Source organism: Hippopotamus amphibius, chromosome 5, assembly GCF_030028045.1.
Source record: "Hippopotamus amphibius kiboko isolate mHipAmp2 chromosome 5, mHipAmp2.hap2, whole genome shotgun sequence".
In the NCBI taxonomy this organism is placed as follows: domain Eukaryota; kingdom Metazoa; phylum Chordata; class Mammalia; order Artiodactyla; family Hippopotamidae; genus Hippopotamus; species Hippopotamus amphibius.
This window is the reverse complement of record NC_080190.1, coordinates 60,914,024-60,929,490: the sequence shown is the minus strand read 5'-3', so window position 1 is coordinate 60,929,490 and position 15,467 is coordinate 60,914,024. Positions and strand designations below refer to the sequence as shown.

Here is a 15,467-nt window from a genome sequence, read left to right as displayed (position 1 = left end):
TTAATGATTTTCAAACACTCTTTTCATATTAAGAATGTTAAACCTTAGGCTAGCAGAGAGATTGTAAATGTTTTCCCCAATTTTCATTTGCCTTTTAATTTTTTTATTTAAATGTGTGTTTTGGGGGTAGTTGAACTTTAAATCTATATTTAGGTCATTACATTAGATGTTGAAAAATGTCATCTTGTTGGGCTGGAACAATGGGTTGATTCCAGCAGGATCATTTTGGATCCTACTGCATCCTTTTAAATATCTTTCTAGAATTCTGGCCTCCATAAATGTGATAAATATGTCCTTAACCAAATCATTGGCAAAACACCAGGATCCAAGTCCCCAGAACCTTCCCCCAGAGCAAGCTGAACCATTCATTAGTGTTCTTCAAGTATATTTTTGAACCAGTGTGACTCTGCCTAAAGTGGTCATTTTCTAGTCCACTTTCTACTTTTCTGCCACAAGGATATCATTAGAATTACTAGAATTCTTTTCAAAGACATTTTGAAATGGGGATACAATACATATCTTTATTCCTAGTCAACCATCCACATTAATAACTTGTCTCACAGAACTTGTCCTTAATGCACAGAAACTGCCTGTTTGAGAAGCTATGCTATATTAAATTGATATGTATCCTACCTTATTATACAAAGCATTTGAACTAGCTTATTAGAATTAAGAAAACAAAAAACAATGTATAGATAGGCTATAAAAATTTATAAGCCTTGACAGTGAAGTAGAAAGCAGATATAGGGACCATGGAGTACTACCTTTTTACAGTTGGGTCACAATTTAGTTCTGAGCTTCCTGGCAGCAAAAGTGAAAAGGGTAATATGATCACATACGTGATTTATATTGTCCTATAATATAGGACAAGCAAATAATAGCTCTCCAGAGATATAGTCTGACTAGAATTTTATGTAGGTAAGTTTATAGACTTATCAATCTAACGCTTATAGAATTTTTTAAATTAATTTTAATTAATTAATTAATTTTTTGCTGTGCTGGGCTTTCTCTAGTTGTGGTGAGTGGGGACTATTCTTCATTGCATTGTGCGCGCTTCTCAGTGCGGTGGCTTCACTTGTTGCGGAGCATGGGCTCTGGGTGCATGGACTTTAGTAGTTACAGCACGCAGCCTCAGTATTTGTGGCATGCGGGCCCTAGGGTGCTGACTTCAGTAGCTGTGGTGTGTGAGCTCAGTAGTTGCACCATGCAGGCTGTAGCGCACATGGACTACATTAGTTGTGGTGCATGGGCTCAGGAGTTGTGGTTTGTGGGCTTTAGAGCTCAGGCTCAGTAGTTGGGGTGCACAGGCTTAGTTGCTCCACAGCATGTGGCATCTTCCCAGACCAGGGCTTGTACCTTTGTCCCCCGCATTGGCAGGTGGATTCTTAACCGCTGCACCACCAGGCAAGTCCCTAAAGTTTATACAATTTTCCTCCCTTTCCAAATAACTAGAAATGCAGACACTCACTTCTGGGCTCTTAGCTCCTTGCTCATTCTCCATAATTCTTGAGGGATCATATTTAACAGTTTTCTTTATTGTTATTAAGTGTGGTGCATGATGGCTTTGGACTTGATCCCACTTAGAATTAACACACACCTAGCTAACTACCTTAGACTTTTGACTGGTCTTGGGTTCAGATCTCTTATACCGTCTTCAGGGAGCATCCATCCTGACAGGGGGCTCAGTAGGGCTTTGGAAGTGACTTTGACAAATTCCATGTGATACACTCTCACATGGTGTCACTACACACTGTCTTACATAGCCTAGAGCCTTTTCCACATTCTTCTATTTTTCAGAGACACGTTCACCCTCTATTGATATACTTACCATATAGACAGTTGATTTATATTGTTATTTGTACATATATCCCTGGTTATGTGACCTGAATGACAGAAAGATATGTAGAAAGTACATAGTGCCAGCTGTATATGTAATACTATGTATAGTGACATACTATAGTATATACTATCTATGGTAATATACTATATATCATATACTATCTATAGTTATATATATCCATTTAAATAGGATATAAAAAGAGTTTTATGGCAGGAAGAAAGGATTCCGCTCATGGGTTAGATGAACAGCCTTTCTAAAAATGTCTGTGAGTGGCCCCAGTGGGGCCGTTTTCTGGGATGTGAGCAGTCATATCACAATTTTCCTATTCTCATCTTTCTTTATTCCCACATGTAGCTCTGTGTTGTCTATCCTGTCCTTGTAGCTTTGGTCATGGCCTCTGTTGTGAGTCAGCGTGCAGACATGTCCCAAGAACCTGCTCTGTGCCAGACACTGCTCTTGGCCTGGTGGGGGGAGTAAAGTGTACAGGTTGCTATTGCTGCCCTCAAGGGTGATATTTAAATTTTTTACCAGTTGCACTGACCAATCAGAAAGATTGTGGCTGAAGCAGAGACCTTGACCACCCTCTGTGTTGAGGGTGAGAGGGATATTAACTACTTAGTTGCTGAACTGTGGAAAGGTCTGGGAGCTCTGGGGAGTGGCCAGGGTAACACGGTGGGGCACCCGGGTACTCAGAGCTGCAGTTTTGTACCAACTGATAAGGAAGTATTGAAATAGTTTATTAACCGGCACTGGTGTACAGCTGCAGACTTGCTGAGTGTCACTTCTGCCTATTTTCAGACACTTGGCCCTGGGATAAAGAGAGGGAGGCACTTTGGCCTCTGAAAGGATGAAGACTGAGGGATTGCCCTCCTAGCCCCTGGCTGGTCCTGCCCATGGGATGCTATTGGCAGCTTTTATCTCAGCAACTCACAGGCTCCTGGCTGATCAGTAGTCAGTTGGCAAAAAGGTATTGAGGCCTCGCTGTGTATCTGACAACTTTCCAAGGTATTATGGAGGTTGTACTGAGATCCCTTTTTGTTGGGAGCTGGACAGACAGGAGTCCTGTGGAAAGACCGTTGCGGAGCAGGCAGTGGCTGGCCGTGCGGGTCCACAGGATTAGCCAGTGTAGCAGACATCAGATGTATAGGTCGGGCCCTCTAGGGTTGCCATGTCCTCTCCATTTTTTCAGTTAAAAATATGTATATGGATATTTAGGTAGATATCATAGAGGGAGGAGATAAGGATCTTAGTAGAAATCTTATTTTCTTAATTGGTTTGAGAACATCCCAACCTTTGGTTCTGGATTTGAGGCAACTCGGGTTCCACAGAGAGATACTTTTCTTTCTCAGGGTCTGTGGTTAACTGTCTCCCCGTTCCCTGCCCATCTCATGTCAGGCAGAAGTATCATCCCCACTACAGGCTGGGAGCTGAGGACAGAGAGGTCTAATTCTGACCACAGCCTCTACCCCAGGAATGAGATGGTTAGTTCTTGAACTGGGACTTCTGGACGAGTCTTTTGATGGTTTTCCTGGTTGGTTTTTTTGCTGGGGAAGGGGGAGCTACATTTGAATACATCTGCCTCAAACCTCCCAGCCCTGGTCTAGTCCAGGTGCTTCTCCTTCCCGGTTCTGACAACTTTTGAGGAAAGGATGGAGGCCACCGAATGTGTGCCCACCCAGGAGCAGAAGGGATTGGGGTTCCAGGACACCCTGCTGCCCTGCCTGAAGCCCCTCCCTCCATTGGGCTCACAGCCACTGGCTGGACTTGCAGAGGGCGAGGCTCCTGTTTAGCGCCACTGTTTTTATAAGCTAATGAAGGCAGAGTGGGAGCCACAGGCAATGATGCTGGGATATTAACTCTGACAGGAAGCTTGATCATAATTATCTTAACGAGGATAGGGTTAATTACAGTGGAAACTTAAAAGTTCTCTCTGTTTGAGTCCACTGGAGCTGAATGCGTTGTGATGTTTTGTCATTTTGATGTGACTTTGGAAAAGGCACTGGAACTCTCCCGGCAGCCGCAGCAGCTCCTGGGGGAGCCCAGCCGGAGCCCTGTGAACGAGGTAACCGGTAACCGAGATGGTACCTGTGGGTGACATAATGGGCAGCTTTCCTGCTGGTGGAACGGGAGGCAGGCAGCCTGCAGTGCACTTTGGAGGTGCTGATTAGGTTTCCAGAACAAACCACCTGCCACAGATCGGACCGCACACCGGGTCTCCCTGCTTGCCCTTGACATCTCTTTACTGGTCTGGGAAGATCTCTCTCCAGCTGGCTGTGCCTTGCCCTCCCTGTCCAGCACCTGACCGTGGCACTCAGGCCTGCCTGACCTTCCCAGCCCACCCCTCAGGCATTTGCAGTCACAGCCAACCAAGCTGGGGAGTGACCCTGGAATGACATCACCTCCTCCACCAGGGCTCTTGGATCTGGGCTGCATTTTGCTGTCCATACACAAGGTTACAGCAGAGGACTTTGAGTCCCCGTCATCTTTTCCTTGTAGCTTCCTTAGCTGTCCCTCGAACAACATATATCTGTGTAGACCCTTAAAGCCTTTTTAGACTTGTCATTTTATTTATAGCACACATCTCTTTGCAGGCATCTTGTATATAGGAGTAAGAGCTCAAAGACTGACCCACGTAATTTCTTCCCCCTTCTCCTTCCAGAAAAGCAGCAGCAACAACAACAACAGTAATAACACAAAAGTAAAACTTCTTAAAAAGTAAAAAATAAAAGCATCTTCCAAGCATCTGTTTATTGCCTTCCACATGCCAGCCAAGCTCCAGAAATCCTGTCCTCTCCAGTTTTACCCTTCATTATGCTCTCTGCCTCCTGTCCCTCCAATCCCTCAGCTCTGAATTTAGCTGATTACATCACCAAGTGCACACCACACTGATGACATGAAGACAGGGATTTATTAATTAGCAACACTCCCCATCCCCTGCTGCCGCCCGCCGTAACACGGTTCCCTTTTAACTGAGCAGCTAATAACATGACGTGGCAAAAAGGATCTCAAACCAGACAGGTGACAGGGGATTTGAGCCTGAGCTTCCCAACTGCCCTCTGAAGTCTCCCTCCTGTTTTGAGCTCTGCCCCAGAGCCCACCCCGGAGAGAAAGGCCTCTCTGGGGGCACTCCTTCTAGTGTTCCCGGCTTTGTCCTCACCATGCGGTGTCATTTTGTTTTATGCCTCCCCTGAAGCACTCTTGGAAGGAAGCTTTCTTCTGCTTGCCAGTTGCCAACCATTTGCTGAGTCTCATGATAAGAGTATTATATTTGCATAACATAACTCTGGGACAGTGTGTATTTGGATGCTGGCTTTGACCAGAGCCCAGCTGATGTTTGTGCACAAAGGACTGATTAGCCATCCATTAGGCGCCCTGAGGGGGAGGTGGCATTGACTCCCCTTGAGGTAAATGGAGGTACTCCAGTTAAGCAATTCGGGATCAGCACTCAGAAGCCTCCAAGGAGGAAGGGACTTCAGGAAAGGTTGAAGTTTCCATGCAGAAGCCACAGTTACTACACACCCTTGCACATCTGTTCCCCTGCCCTCCCCCTGCACCCTGAGCCCCCACCCCTGACCAAAGGTCTAGGACTTCCCAAAAAATCAGTGAATGAAAGGAGGAATTAAAAGAAAGAAACCAGTATTTGCTTATAAGTTGTTAGTTCTCTCCCACTTATTCTCTGTAAGATCCTACAAGCTGGAGGCAGCATGAAAGAAGGGAGCTCAGGGCATTATTGAGATGCCCACATTCAGGCTGCAAGTAAATGGTGGAGTGGAGGTAAAATCCCAGGCCTTCCTGACTGTATGTGTATAAATTGTGTTTTGCCTTCCTGAAACATGAGGAAGAAGAGAGAGAAGGAGGAGGAAATGGAACTTGATGACTCTGTTGACGCTTAATCCCAAATGTATACGGTATTCCCCCCCCACCTTGTGTGGAGCAGGTAGTGTTAGTTATGGCATTAGGTGTGTTCTGGGTGCTGGGCCCTGGCTGCGACTGCCTGGAGGTTTGGGGCAGGAATGGGGCTGCTGGTGGAGCTCTGGGCCCAGTGGGGTCTCGGGGTTGAATTGCTTCTTCACGATGCATCTTTTACCTCCCAAGTATCACCTCTCGATTTTGGAGTCCTCTTGGCACAGGTCCCACAAGGGAGATATGGATGTATTCAGAAACATCTGGTGTTCAAGTTCATACTCAACACCACGCACACAAGCACTGAACACTCACACCAGGTATAGGCATTGCACATGCAAGCAGGAGGGTCTGTAATGGAAGTGCTATCAGTAAATGCATAAATAGTATAGACAACATCTTCCCGATTTGTTCTATTTTATACAACAGCCGGGCCATCCTGTGCAAGTCCGTGCTCTGGTCAGCATGGTAGCTGAGCTGTCAGCCTGTGCAAGCTCAGCACAGCTCTTGGGTCTGGCAGGTGAACGAGCAGGGAGCATGTGGTCGTGTGAGTCCCTCCACCGGGCGGCTTTCTGTCATTACGGTCCGTGTGCTCCAGGCAGCACATGCGCACAGCTGACCCTCACCGCCTGCACCCCCAGCACCCCGCGCCCCTAACCTTAAGAGTTAACTTTCAGCTACGTCGATTAAAGGGGTTGCTTTCCCCTTTCTGATACTTTTTTCCATGAGCCGGGTACTTAATTCTTTCAAATGCCTGTTTCTTTACTGCCTCGACATCTCATTGCTGCATTTGGCGCTTTTTTCAAAAAATTAAGCGAGAAATCCACTTTCCATAAATTAAAACAGTTAACTGCAAGGCAGGAGCCTTGAGGCAGAAATTCCCCCAATCCCTTCCTTACCTCACCCCCCAAAACAAAAACAAAAACAAAAACAAAAAGAAATCATGAAAGAAAAAGAAACAGCCACTCAGACTGGAGTGACTGCGTGCTTCCGCAGATATCTTGCCTTTTGAGGCAGCCGCAGGGACACTGGGCAGAAGCAAATTAAGTGATTAGTAAAGAAAAAAAAGCGGGGGGCGGCAGGGGGCGTCAAAGGCAGTGAACGCAGAGAAAGGAGGCTTTCCATGCTATTTCCTAGGACTGCGCAGAGGAGAACCGCTAAGAAATGATACTTGAAGTTATATTTATTATTGTAAGAGGGGTATGATATTTCTGGGCAGGAATGATGGATGACAACTTAAATTTGTGTCCAGGGAATGAAGGTGAACTGTGACAGAGTTATTTATCTTGGGAATGGAGGTTAGGGTCAGCCGAGGCTGGGTGCCTGAAGGCACAAGACATTGACAAATTTATCCTGCAGGCCGTATCTGAAGCCCTTTGTTTTGGATCCTGGCTACTCACTAAGTGACCCTCATCCTTCATGTTGGCAACGCGTGAAGGATGCGGTGAGTGCCAGCGGCCCCTTCTCCCCCGCCGCCCCCACCCCAGCTCCCGCTACTAATTCTTGTCATTCACTTTGCTGACAGGCACCAAGCCCAAACTATTCCCAGTCCTGAAAGGGAAGGTTAAAATATTTATTTCGGCTCATAATGGCCTCCCTGATTTAGTGCAGGATCATTTTTCCTGTTGCCTTTGTCATTGCAGGTCACTGGAAGGACTGAGCGCGTTCAGGAGCCTGGAGGAGCTCATCTTGGACAACAATCTTCTCGGGGATGACCTCGTGTTGCCAGGGTTACCCAGGCTCCACACCTTAACCCTCAACAAGAACCAAATATCCTTGGCTCTGCCGCCGCCCCCACTCCCCGCCCAGCCCCGCAATGGTCCCCTCCCACAGGCCCCCTCCCTCCCCCGTCCCCCCCCCCCCCAAATACCTGCAAAATGTCAAATGAGTTTTATGTGTCAGCTAAATTAAAGTAGGTGAAATACAGTCCATGGGCAGACAAAGCGTTCTGTCTCCTGGCACTCGGGACACTTCAGAGTAATTTATTACAGGTCATTCATAAATGAAATGCACCATTATATCTTCCTGTTGCTCCATTTTAGTGTAGAGATCTAAGTTATGGCTGTGAAGAAATCTTTTTAATAGATAAAAATAGAGAAAGAAAATAATGTCACTGCTGCCGAGAAGGCAAAGTCGGGTTCTGTTTGCTTAGGCTTGTGTGGGAGGGCGACCTCTGGTGGGAAGCTGGGGGTAGTGCCGCCAAGCAACCTTGGCCTTCACGGAGGTTTCTGGAAGGCTCTGGCGCAGGCTTGGGGAATGCTTCTGGCCAAAGATAAGTGGGAAGGGGCTCTGGTGGAGGATAAGTGTGAAGCCCAGGCCCAGCTCTGCCCTCCGTGGTGTTTACAGTGCTAGGTTCACGAGAAGGGCAGAGGAGAGCCATTCCAGTGGGTGGTTTCTCCTTAAGTGGGTGAGGATCTGGCAGCCTGGGATGAGACTCAGAAGGACCAGTTGCTCTGGATTCTGTCGCGAGGCTAAGAAAGGAATCAGAACCTTTTTGCAACGTAAGGCACCCAGCTCATCCATGTTGCAGTGGTGGACCTGCATGCCTGCACAGTGCCAGCTCACTTAAGCAGGGAGTTTTGTCAGTTTTGTTAACTCTTGTATCCTTCCCACCTAGAATATTGTCTTGCACAGAGTTGAGGTTTAATAAATGATTATGGGTGAAGGAATCATTATCATCAGCTGTTCTTTATCGAGCAATCCTGTGGATCAGGCACTGAGCTGGGTAACTTTTAAGTGTATTATTTTTCACTCTTAGCAAACACTTTGAGAAGGGTGTGATTTCTCCGTTTACCTAGATGAGGAAAGAGGCGAAGTATAGGTCCACAGCCAGACGTTTAACAAGATGCTAGGTCCTGGATTCAGTCTCAACTGTGGCTGGATCCAGAGTTCCTTCCATCTTACTGTGTTACTTCAAGACTTGAAGTCCAATCACCTTGTTTTATTGACGGAGCATTTGAGACCTGGTGTGGTTTAATCGCTTCTTCAAGTTCACATGGCAAGTTAGAAATAGAAATGGGATGGGGGCATTTTCCCATAGAGTATGAAATAAAGCCAGATAAATATGTTAAGATTAAAGTGTATGTTTATGTCAGCTTTAAGAATGATTTGCAGAGTTATTTATTAGCCACTGTTTATATGGGAAGTCAAAATTAATATTCTCTTTATTCAGTAAAATATGCTATTTGTGTCCATAATGAATTGGTACTTTCTTAGAAGAAGGAGAAGGCCTATGAGTAAATATTAGTCTTTATCATAATGAAATGTTGATGGATTTTTTTTCCTCTCTCATCCTTTGGTCAACCAAGTTTCCTAGTTGTTGTTTGAAAAATTGTTAGTGTGTCTATGGCTTCCTTGGCTGTCTGAGATGATCAGCTGGATGATATTCTCAAATCAGGTAAGAATAGAAGGAAAATCAGACTAAAATTGGGATGGTGTGGTTCCTCCTATGGACCCCAGTGCTCATATCCTGTGTCCCATGTCACTGTAGAGTATTGGAGTTGTTGGACTGGGGTTCCTGAGTCAGCTTAATCATATTTAGTTGTGTGACCGTGGTCAAGTAATCTTCTAAGAGCCTCTGTTTCTCATTTGTGTGTGTGTGTGTGTGTGTGTGATGTTACAGCTTTCACCTGCCTATTAGAATAACTGATAAAGAGGGATGTGTGAAAAACTGTTTTGCATGTTGGCATCAAAGTACAATGATGACATAAGCAAAGCAGGTTTCTGCATGGCTGTAAAAGCTGCTGCCTCTGTCTGGGGATATTGTCAAGAAGGCAGTATAAAAAAATGGTACAGTGAGAAGGGCTTCCCTAACAGGCCACAGATGAAGTCACACGGATTGTACAGCCAATGCTGTACAAATGCTGATCCCAAACTCAATTCCTCTTCTCACTTAGCACACTTACTGGCCACTTCTCTGTAGTATTAATTGGTGTGTACTGAGAAATGCAAGCTCATTTTAGCACCAGCCTGAGCAAAACAATTAAAAGAAGGGCACACCAACTATGAGAGAATGTCATTTCATGCAGTCCCAGATGAATTAGTGGGTTATTTTTTTTAATCAACCACTGATTTGTATAATAATCAATTATTGGAATGTATTTGTTGGATACCTATGTATCTAAAGTATGTAGGTTATAGTACTGCTTTCTACTATTGTCACTGACAATTGAAGGGATATTGAGTAAGTATTGATGCCTGGCAGATTACCTGGTTAGTCTAATTAGGTTAGATTCTACTAAGATTCATGCTTCGTGTGAACTTACTAAGCATTATTGTCTCACATTTTAGAGGATTAACTTTCATAACCTGGTGTAGAATATGCTTAAAATGCACAGGGGTCCACTTTAGAATTTATTTATCTATTTATTTACATTTTCACTTTATTTAAACTAAAAACAATAGCAACAAAAAATCAGTTCACCATTTCTCCTACCCCAACCCCCTCCCTCTTCTGGCAACCACCAATCTGTTCTGCCTATGAGTTTGGTTTCGATGTCGTTATTATTGTTTTAGATTCCACATATAAGAGAGATCATATAGTACTGGTCTTTGTCTGACTTATTTCACTTAGCATAATGCTCTTGAGGTCCATCCATGTTGTCACAAATGGCAAGATTTCATTCTTTTTGTGGCTGACTAATATTGCATCATATGTGTGTGTGTGTGTGTGTGTGTGTTTCACAGTTTCTCTATCTTTTCATCCATTGATGGATACTTAGGTTGTTTCTATATCTTGCCTACTGTAAATAAAGCTGCAGTGAGCATGGGGGTACATACATCTTTTCAAGTTGGTGTTTTTGATTTCTTTGGGTAAATACCCAGGAGTGGAATCCTGGATCATATGGTAGTCTTATTTTTAATTTTTTTGAGGAACTGCGATACTGTTTTTCATAGTAGCTGCACCAATTTACATTCCCATCAACAGTGCATAAGGGTTCCCTTTTTTTCACATCCTCGCCAACACTCATTATTTCTTCTCTTTCTGGTAGCAGCCATTCTGACAGGTGTGAGGTGAAATTTCATGGTGGTTTTGATTTACGTTTCCCTGATGATTAATGATGTTGAGCATCTTTTCATGTACCTGTTGGTCATCTGTGTGTCTTCTTTGGAGAAATGTCTATGCAGATCTTCTGTTCATTTTGTGATTGGATTGATTTTCTTTTTGCTATTGAGTTGTATGGGTTCTTTATATTTTTTAGATATTTGCCACTTATGAAATACTATTTACAGTTATTTTCTCCCATTCAGTGGGTTACCTTTGTGTTTTGTTGGTGGATTCCTTTGCTGTGAAGAATGTTTTTCCTTTTTAAAGGAATAAGCTGGACTGGATGATGGTTTATTTTTTCTTAAGAATTTGTATTGATATATAATTGACATACAATAAACTGCATATATTTAAAATGTACAATTTGATTTTTTTTTCTTATTCAATCTCAATCTCCCAATTCATCCTACCCCAAACCCCTCCCTCCCTGCTGTTCCCCCTTGGTGTCCATATGTTTGTTACCTACATCTGTGTCTCTATTTCTGCCTTGCAAACCGGTTGATCTGTACCATTTTTCTAGATTCTGCTTATATGCATTAATATACGATATTTGTTTTTCTCTTTCTGACTCACTTCACTCTGTATGACAGTCTCTAGGCCCATCCATGTCTCTACAAATGTCCCAATTTCATAGCTTTTTATGGCTGAGTAGTATTCCATTGTATGTATGTACCTCATCTTCTTTATCCATTTATCTGTTGATGGACATTTAGGTTGCTTCCATGTCCTGGCTATTGTAAATAGTGCTGCAGTGAACATTGGGGTGCATGTGTCTTTTCGAGTTATGGTGTTCTCTGGGTATATGCCCAGTAGTGGGATTGCTGGGTCATATGGTAGTTCCATTTTTATATTTTTAAGGAACCTCCATACTGTTCTCCATAGTGGCTGTATCAATTTACATTCCCACCAACAGAGCAAGAGGGTTCCCTTTTTTCCACACCCTCTCCAGCAATTATTGTTTGTAGGTTTTCTGATGATGCCCATTCTAACTGGTGTGAGGGGATACCTCATTGTAGTTTTGATTTGCATTTCTCTAATAATTAGTGGATGATGGTTTTATTCTCAGTATTGCTATCATCAAAGATCAGCAGGCTTCTTGTTTTTCCTTGGTTCAGTCCTTTCTACCAGCTTCGCTGATCTGTAGGAGTAATGCTGAAGGAGCAATGATGGTGGCGTGGAAGGCACTGCAGCAGAAGGCAATGTGTAGCTGTAGAGCTGGCCAGTTGTATCAGTACACTGTTGTAAGTACTTTATTGCTAGTAGATACAAAAGAAAACAGTTGGCTTTTTAGTGATACAGCATGACTTCTTTCTCCCCTTGTCTACCAGATCATGAAGATTGGTTTACTTTCCCCATGTACTTACCAAGAAGTTGTAGAATGAAAGACACATAAAAAGCAGCAGTAACACTACATGCCATTCTCTTATCCTGTATTTCTGACTTGATCTTTTCAGCCAACTGACTCTCCTACCTGCTTATGGAAATACTCCAGGCTCCAGAACAATTCTGAAGTTCCATATTGCTGTTGTTACTCTGTGAGATGCCTTAGACTAGGGCTGTGTCAGTTAGCTTTGCTGTATAATAAACCACCCCCAAAATCAGTGGCTTAAAAGGACAAATCTTTTTGGTTTACAGTTCTGTGTGCCAGCTGTTTGGGCAGGACTCATCTGGATCGTTCTTCTGCTAGTCTTGCTTGGGTCACTCATGCAGCTACAGTTATTTGGAGGCTCGGCTGGGGCTGGGTGATCTGAAGTGGCCTTGCTTATATATCTGGAGGTTGGTATTGGTTGTTGGCTGAACTACGTGTCTCCAATAGGCTAGCATAGGCCTCTCCATGTGTGAGGGGTGCTCCAAAAGCAAAGCTCAATGTACAGGTACTTTTCAAGCATTGTTTGCATTGTAGATGTTGCTGTCCCATAGCCAAAGCAAGTCACAGGCCAAATGTAGAACAAATATGAGAGGGATTCCAGAGCCCGAAGCAAGCATCTGGCAAACTCCTTCTTGACTCACCAATGCCTCCCTTCCCAACTACATACTATCTCCTTGACCTTCCAGCCCTTTTTTCCACTTCTGTTCAGCCCTCAGCTTTGGGGTCCTGTTCTGATAGACCTAAGAGCCTGGTTGTCCCAGTCTACCTCTTCATTTGCTGTTCATAGCTTACCTCTCTCTTCTTCCTTTGGCTTGTTTAGACCAGTGCCGTAGTCATTGGCCATGGAATTGACCTCTTCTCCCCAACACTCATATTCTCGCACTCTCTTTCTCTCTTGCTCACCCATGGGCATGGACAGTCTCAACCATATCATGTCTGAGTACCTAACCCCAAATAAGGGAACAACTGAAATGTCAGGAAAATATGGATAGTTAAGCTTTGCCCAATCAAGTTATTTTATCCCACTTGGCTTTTGGAGTTGGGTAGGGGAAAGGTGATAAGCTGACTTCATTTATTTTATTTTATTTTTTAAAATTTATTTATTTATTTATTGGCTGCGTTGGGTCTTCGTTGCAGTGCATGGGCTTCTCATTGCTGTGGCTTCTTTTGTTGCGGAGCACAGGCTCTAGGCATGCAGGCTTCAGTATTTGTGGCACATGGGCTCAATAGTTGTGGCTTATGGGCTCTAGAGCGCAGACTCAGTAGTTGTGGCACACGGGCTTAGTTGGTCTGCAGCATTTGGGATCCTTCCGGACCAGGGATCAAACCTGCGTACCCTGCATTGGCAGGCAGATTCTTAACTGCTGAGCCACCTGGGAAGCCCAAGGTGACTTCATTTTAAATCACATTTCATTTCTTTATTTTCTGTTTGTTTGTTTGCTTCAGCACATGTATGAAGAGACAATATGAGTTGTAGTGGCAACAGGAAGACAGAATAAGGCTACATGTTACACAGCTGGGCTGTTGTAAGGAGACCAGTGCATGGAGTTAGAAGGCCAGACTTGAGTTCCCATAGCAACATACTGTGTCATCTCTGAGAAGGGTCTGTTGGGTATTACACATTTGGAAGTATTGATGAGAGATTGTAATGGCATTTTTCATATATATATAAATCACTTTAACACCCACAAACTTTACAACTTATTTGAGCATTTTACTGCTAGCCAAAGCCTGGACACTTTAAATGAATAAGCCCAAGTTGAAAGTAACTGCGGTACAGAGCACAGCTAGATGACAGCATATTATGATCATCCACAAAAGCATATGACTCCTCATTTTTCAGTGTTTTAAATTCTCCTTTTTGTGTTAGGAAATGATGAGAAATGTCTTTTTGTATGGCCTAGGTTTGAATATAGACTCTACCATTTAGTGGCTATGTGACTTTTGACCACAGTTTTCTTAATCGTTGTCTGGATGTGATAATATTTCTGACACGTGTGTGTGTGAATCAAATATGTCATCTAGCCTGTTTAGCATTTGAAAATCTTCTATCAGAATAAGCTCTGGTTGAAATACCCCCAGTGGCCATAGGTGCTGCCCTTTGACCTGGAGCTGAGCACAGAGGGAGCTATGTGCCCATTCTCACCTGGGAAGCAGCTTCAGACCTGTGCAACCCGACATGACACCAGGAGATTCCCCTCCTCCCTTGGGCTCCACACTTTCAAGGCAAGATGCGGCTTTGATCTTGGGCCCTCTGCAGAAAATCTCCCTTGGCAAGCCTAGCCATGACAGCTGGGCTCTGCAATGGCAACTTTCTGTAGACAACACTGAAAAAAAATCTAAACGGCAAGTACTCTGGAGAAGACTTGATGAAGGAAACCAGGTGTGTGCTGAGAATCCAGCTGGAAAGAGTTGAAACTGTGCCAGATGGTTTCACATTTTAAAAGGGGGAAAAAAATTAAAAAATTCTCCCTTAGGAGAATCCCTGAAAGTGTCTCCACTGAGGTAGTCTTGGTTAGCGAGGGACACCAAATTCCCTCTGCTGATTGCCTCTGGTTAATTGTCTAGGCAACTTGACAGAAAGGAATGTGGCAAGTTCTATCTCTGAGCTTGCAATCAGGCAAGGCAAGGCTGTGCTCATCCTTACTGATCCAGGAGATGAAGAAACCAATTAAAACTTCTTCTCAAGTTTCATCCTCCAGTGGTAGTACCAACATACTGATGATGTTCTGGTCCAGAGCATCCATGGGGTAGGTGCTAGTGATTCCTCACTGGTGTGGATTCAGGGGGACCACCTGGCCCAGCCTAAATGATCATTTAGCAGGTAGTTGGGAGGCTTAGGAGGAAGGACTTGCTTCTGCTACACAAAATATCCTAAAAGAGGCAGGCTATGAATCCAGCACTTCTTGGATTCATTGACACAGGCTGGCTGAAGCTTCTTGAAGCACACAGACCCTTTGCCCAAGAAATTCCTATGATCAAGACATTTGAATGAGTCTCCCTCTCTATGGCCTCCTGCTAAGGGGCAGATCCAGATTTTGTGGAGCGTGAAGCTTGCATGATTTGGGGAGGTCCTCTTAAAGGCAAAGACTGTAATTACAAGTGCAGAATTAGATATGAAGGTGAATGTTTATTTGGAATAAGAAATATATCAAAGCAAATGAAAAATTTTTTAGGTTGACACATACCACACATTAAAATATCTAGAAGAGGAACAATCTCCTTTTTTCTAAGCATATCTGTTTGAGAGCATTTTTCTATTTCTTTTCTGCAAATTTCCTTATAACTTCATTACATAATTAAAATCT

At 43.9% G+C, this 15,467-nt stretch overlaps 1 protein-coding gene across 1 annotated transcript in view; it reads left to right on the top strand.

Moving 5' to 3' along the window:
* LRMDA (leucine rich melanocyte differentiation associated) overlaps positions 1-15,467 on the top strand; it is a 1,013,857-nt gene that overhangs the window by 562,914 nt on the left and 435,476 nt on the right. Inside the window, exon 3 of the mRNA XM_057734349.1 lies at positions 7,387-7,513. Coding sequence (XP_057590332.1) covers positions 7,387-7,513 — 127 coding nt within the window. The remainder of the gene's footprint in view (positions 1-7,386; positions 7,514-15,467) is intronic.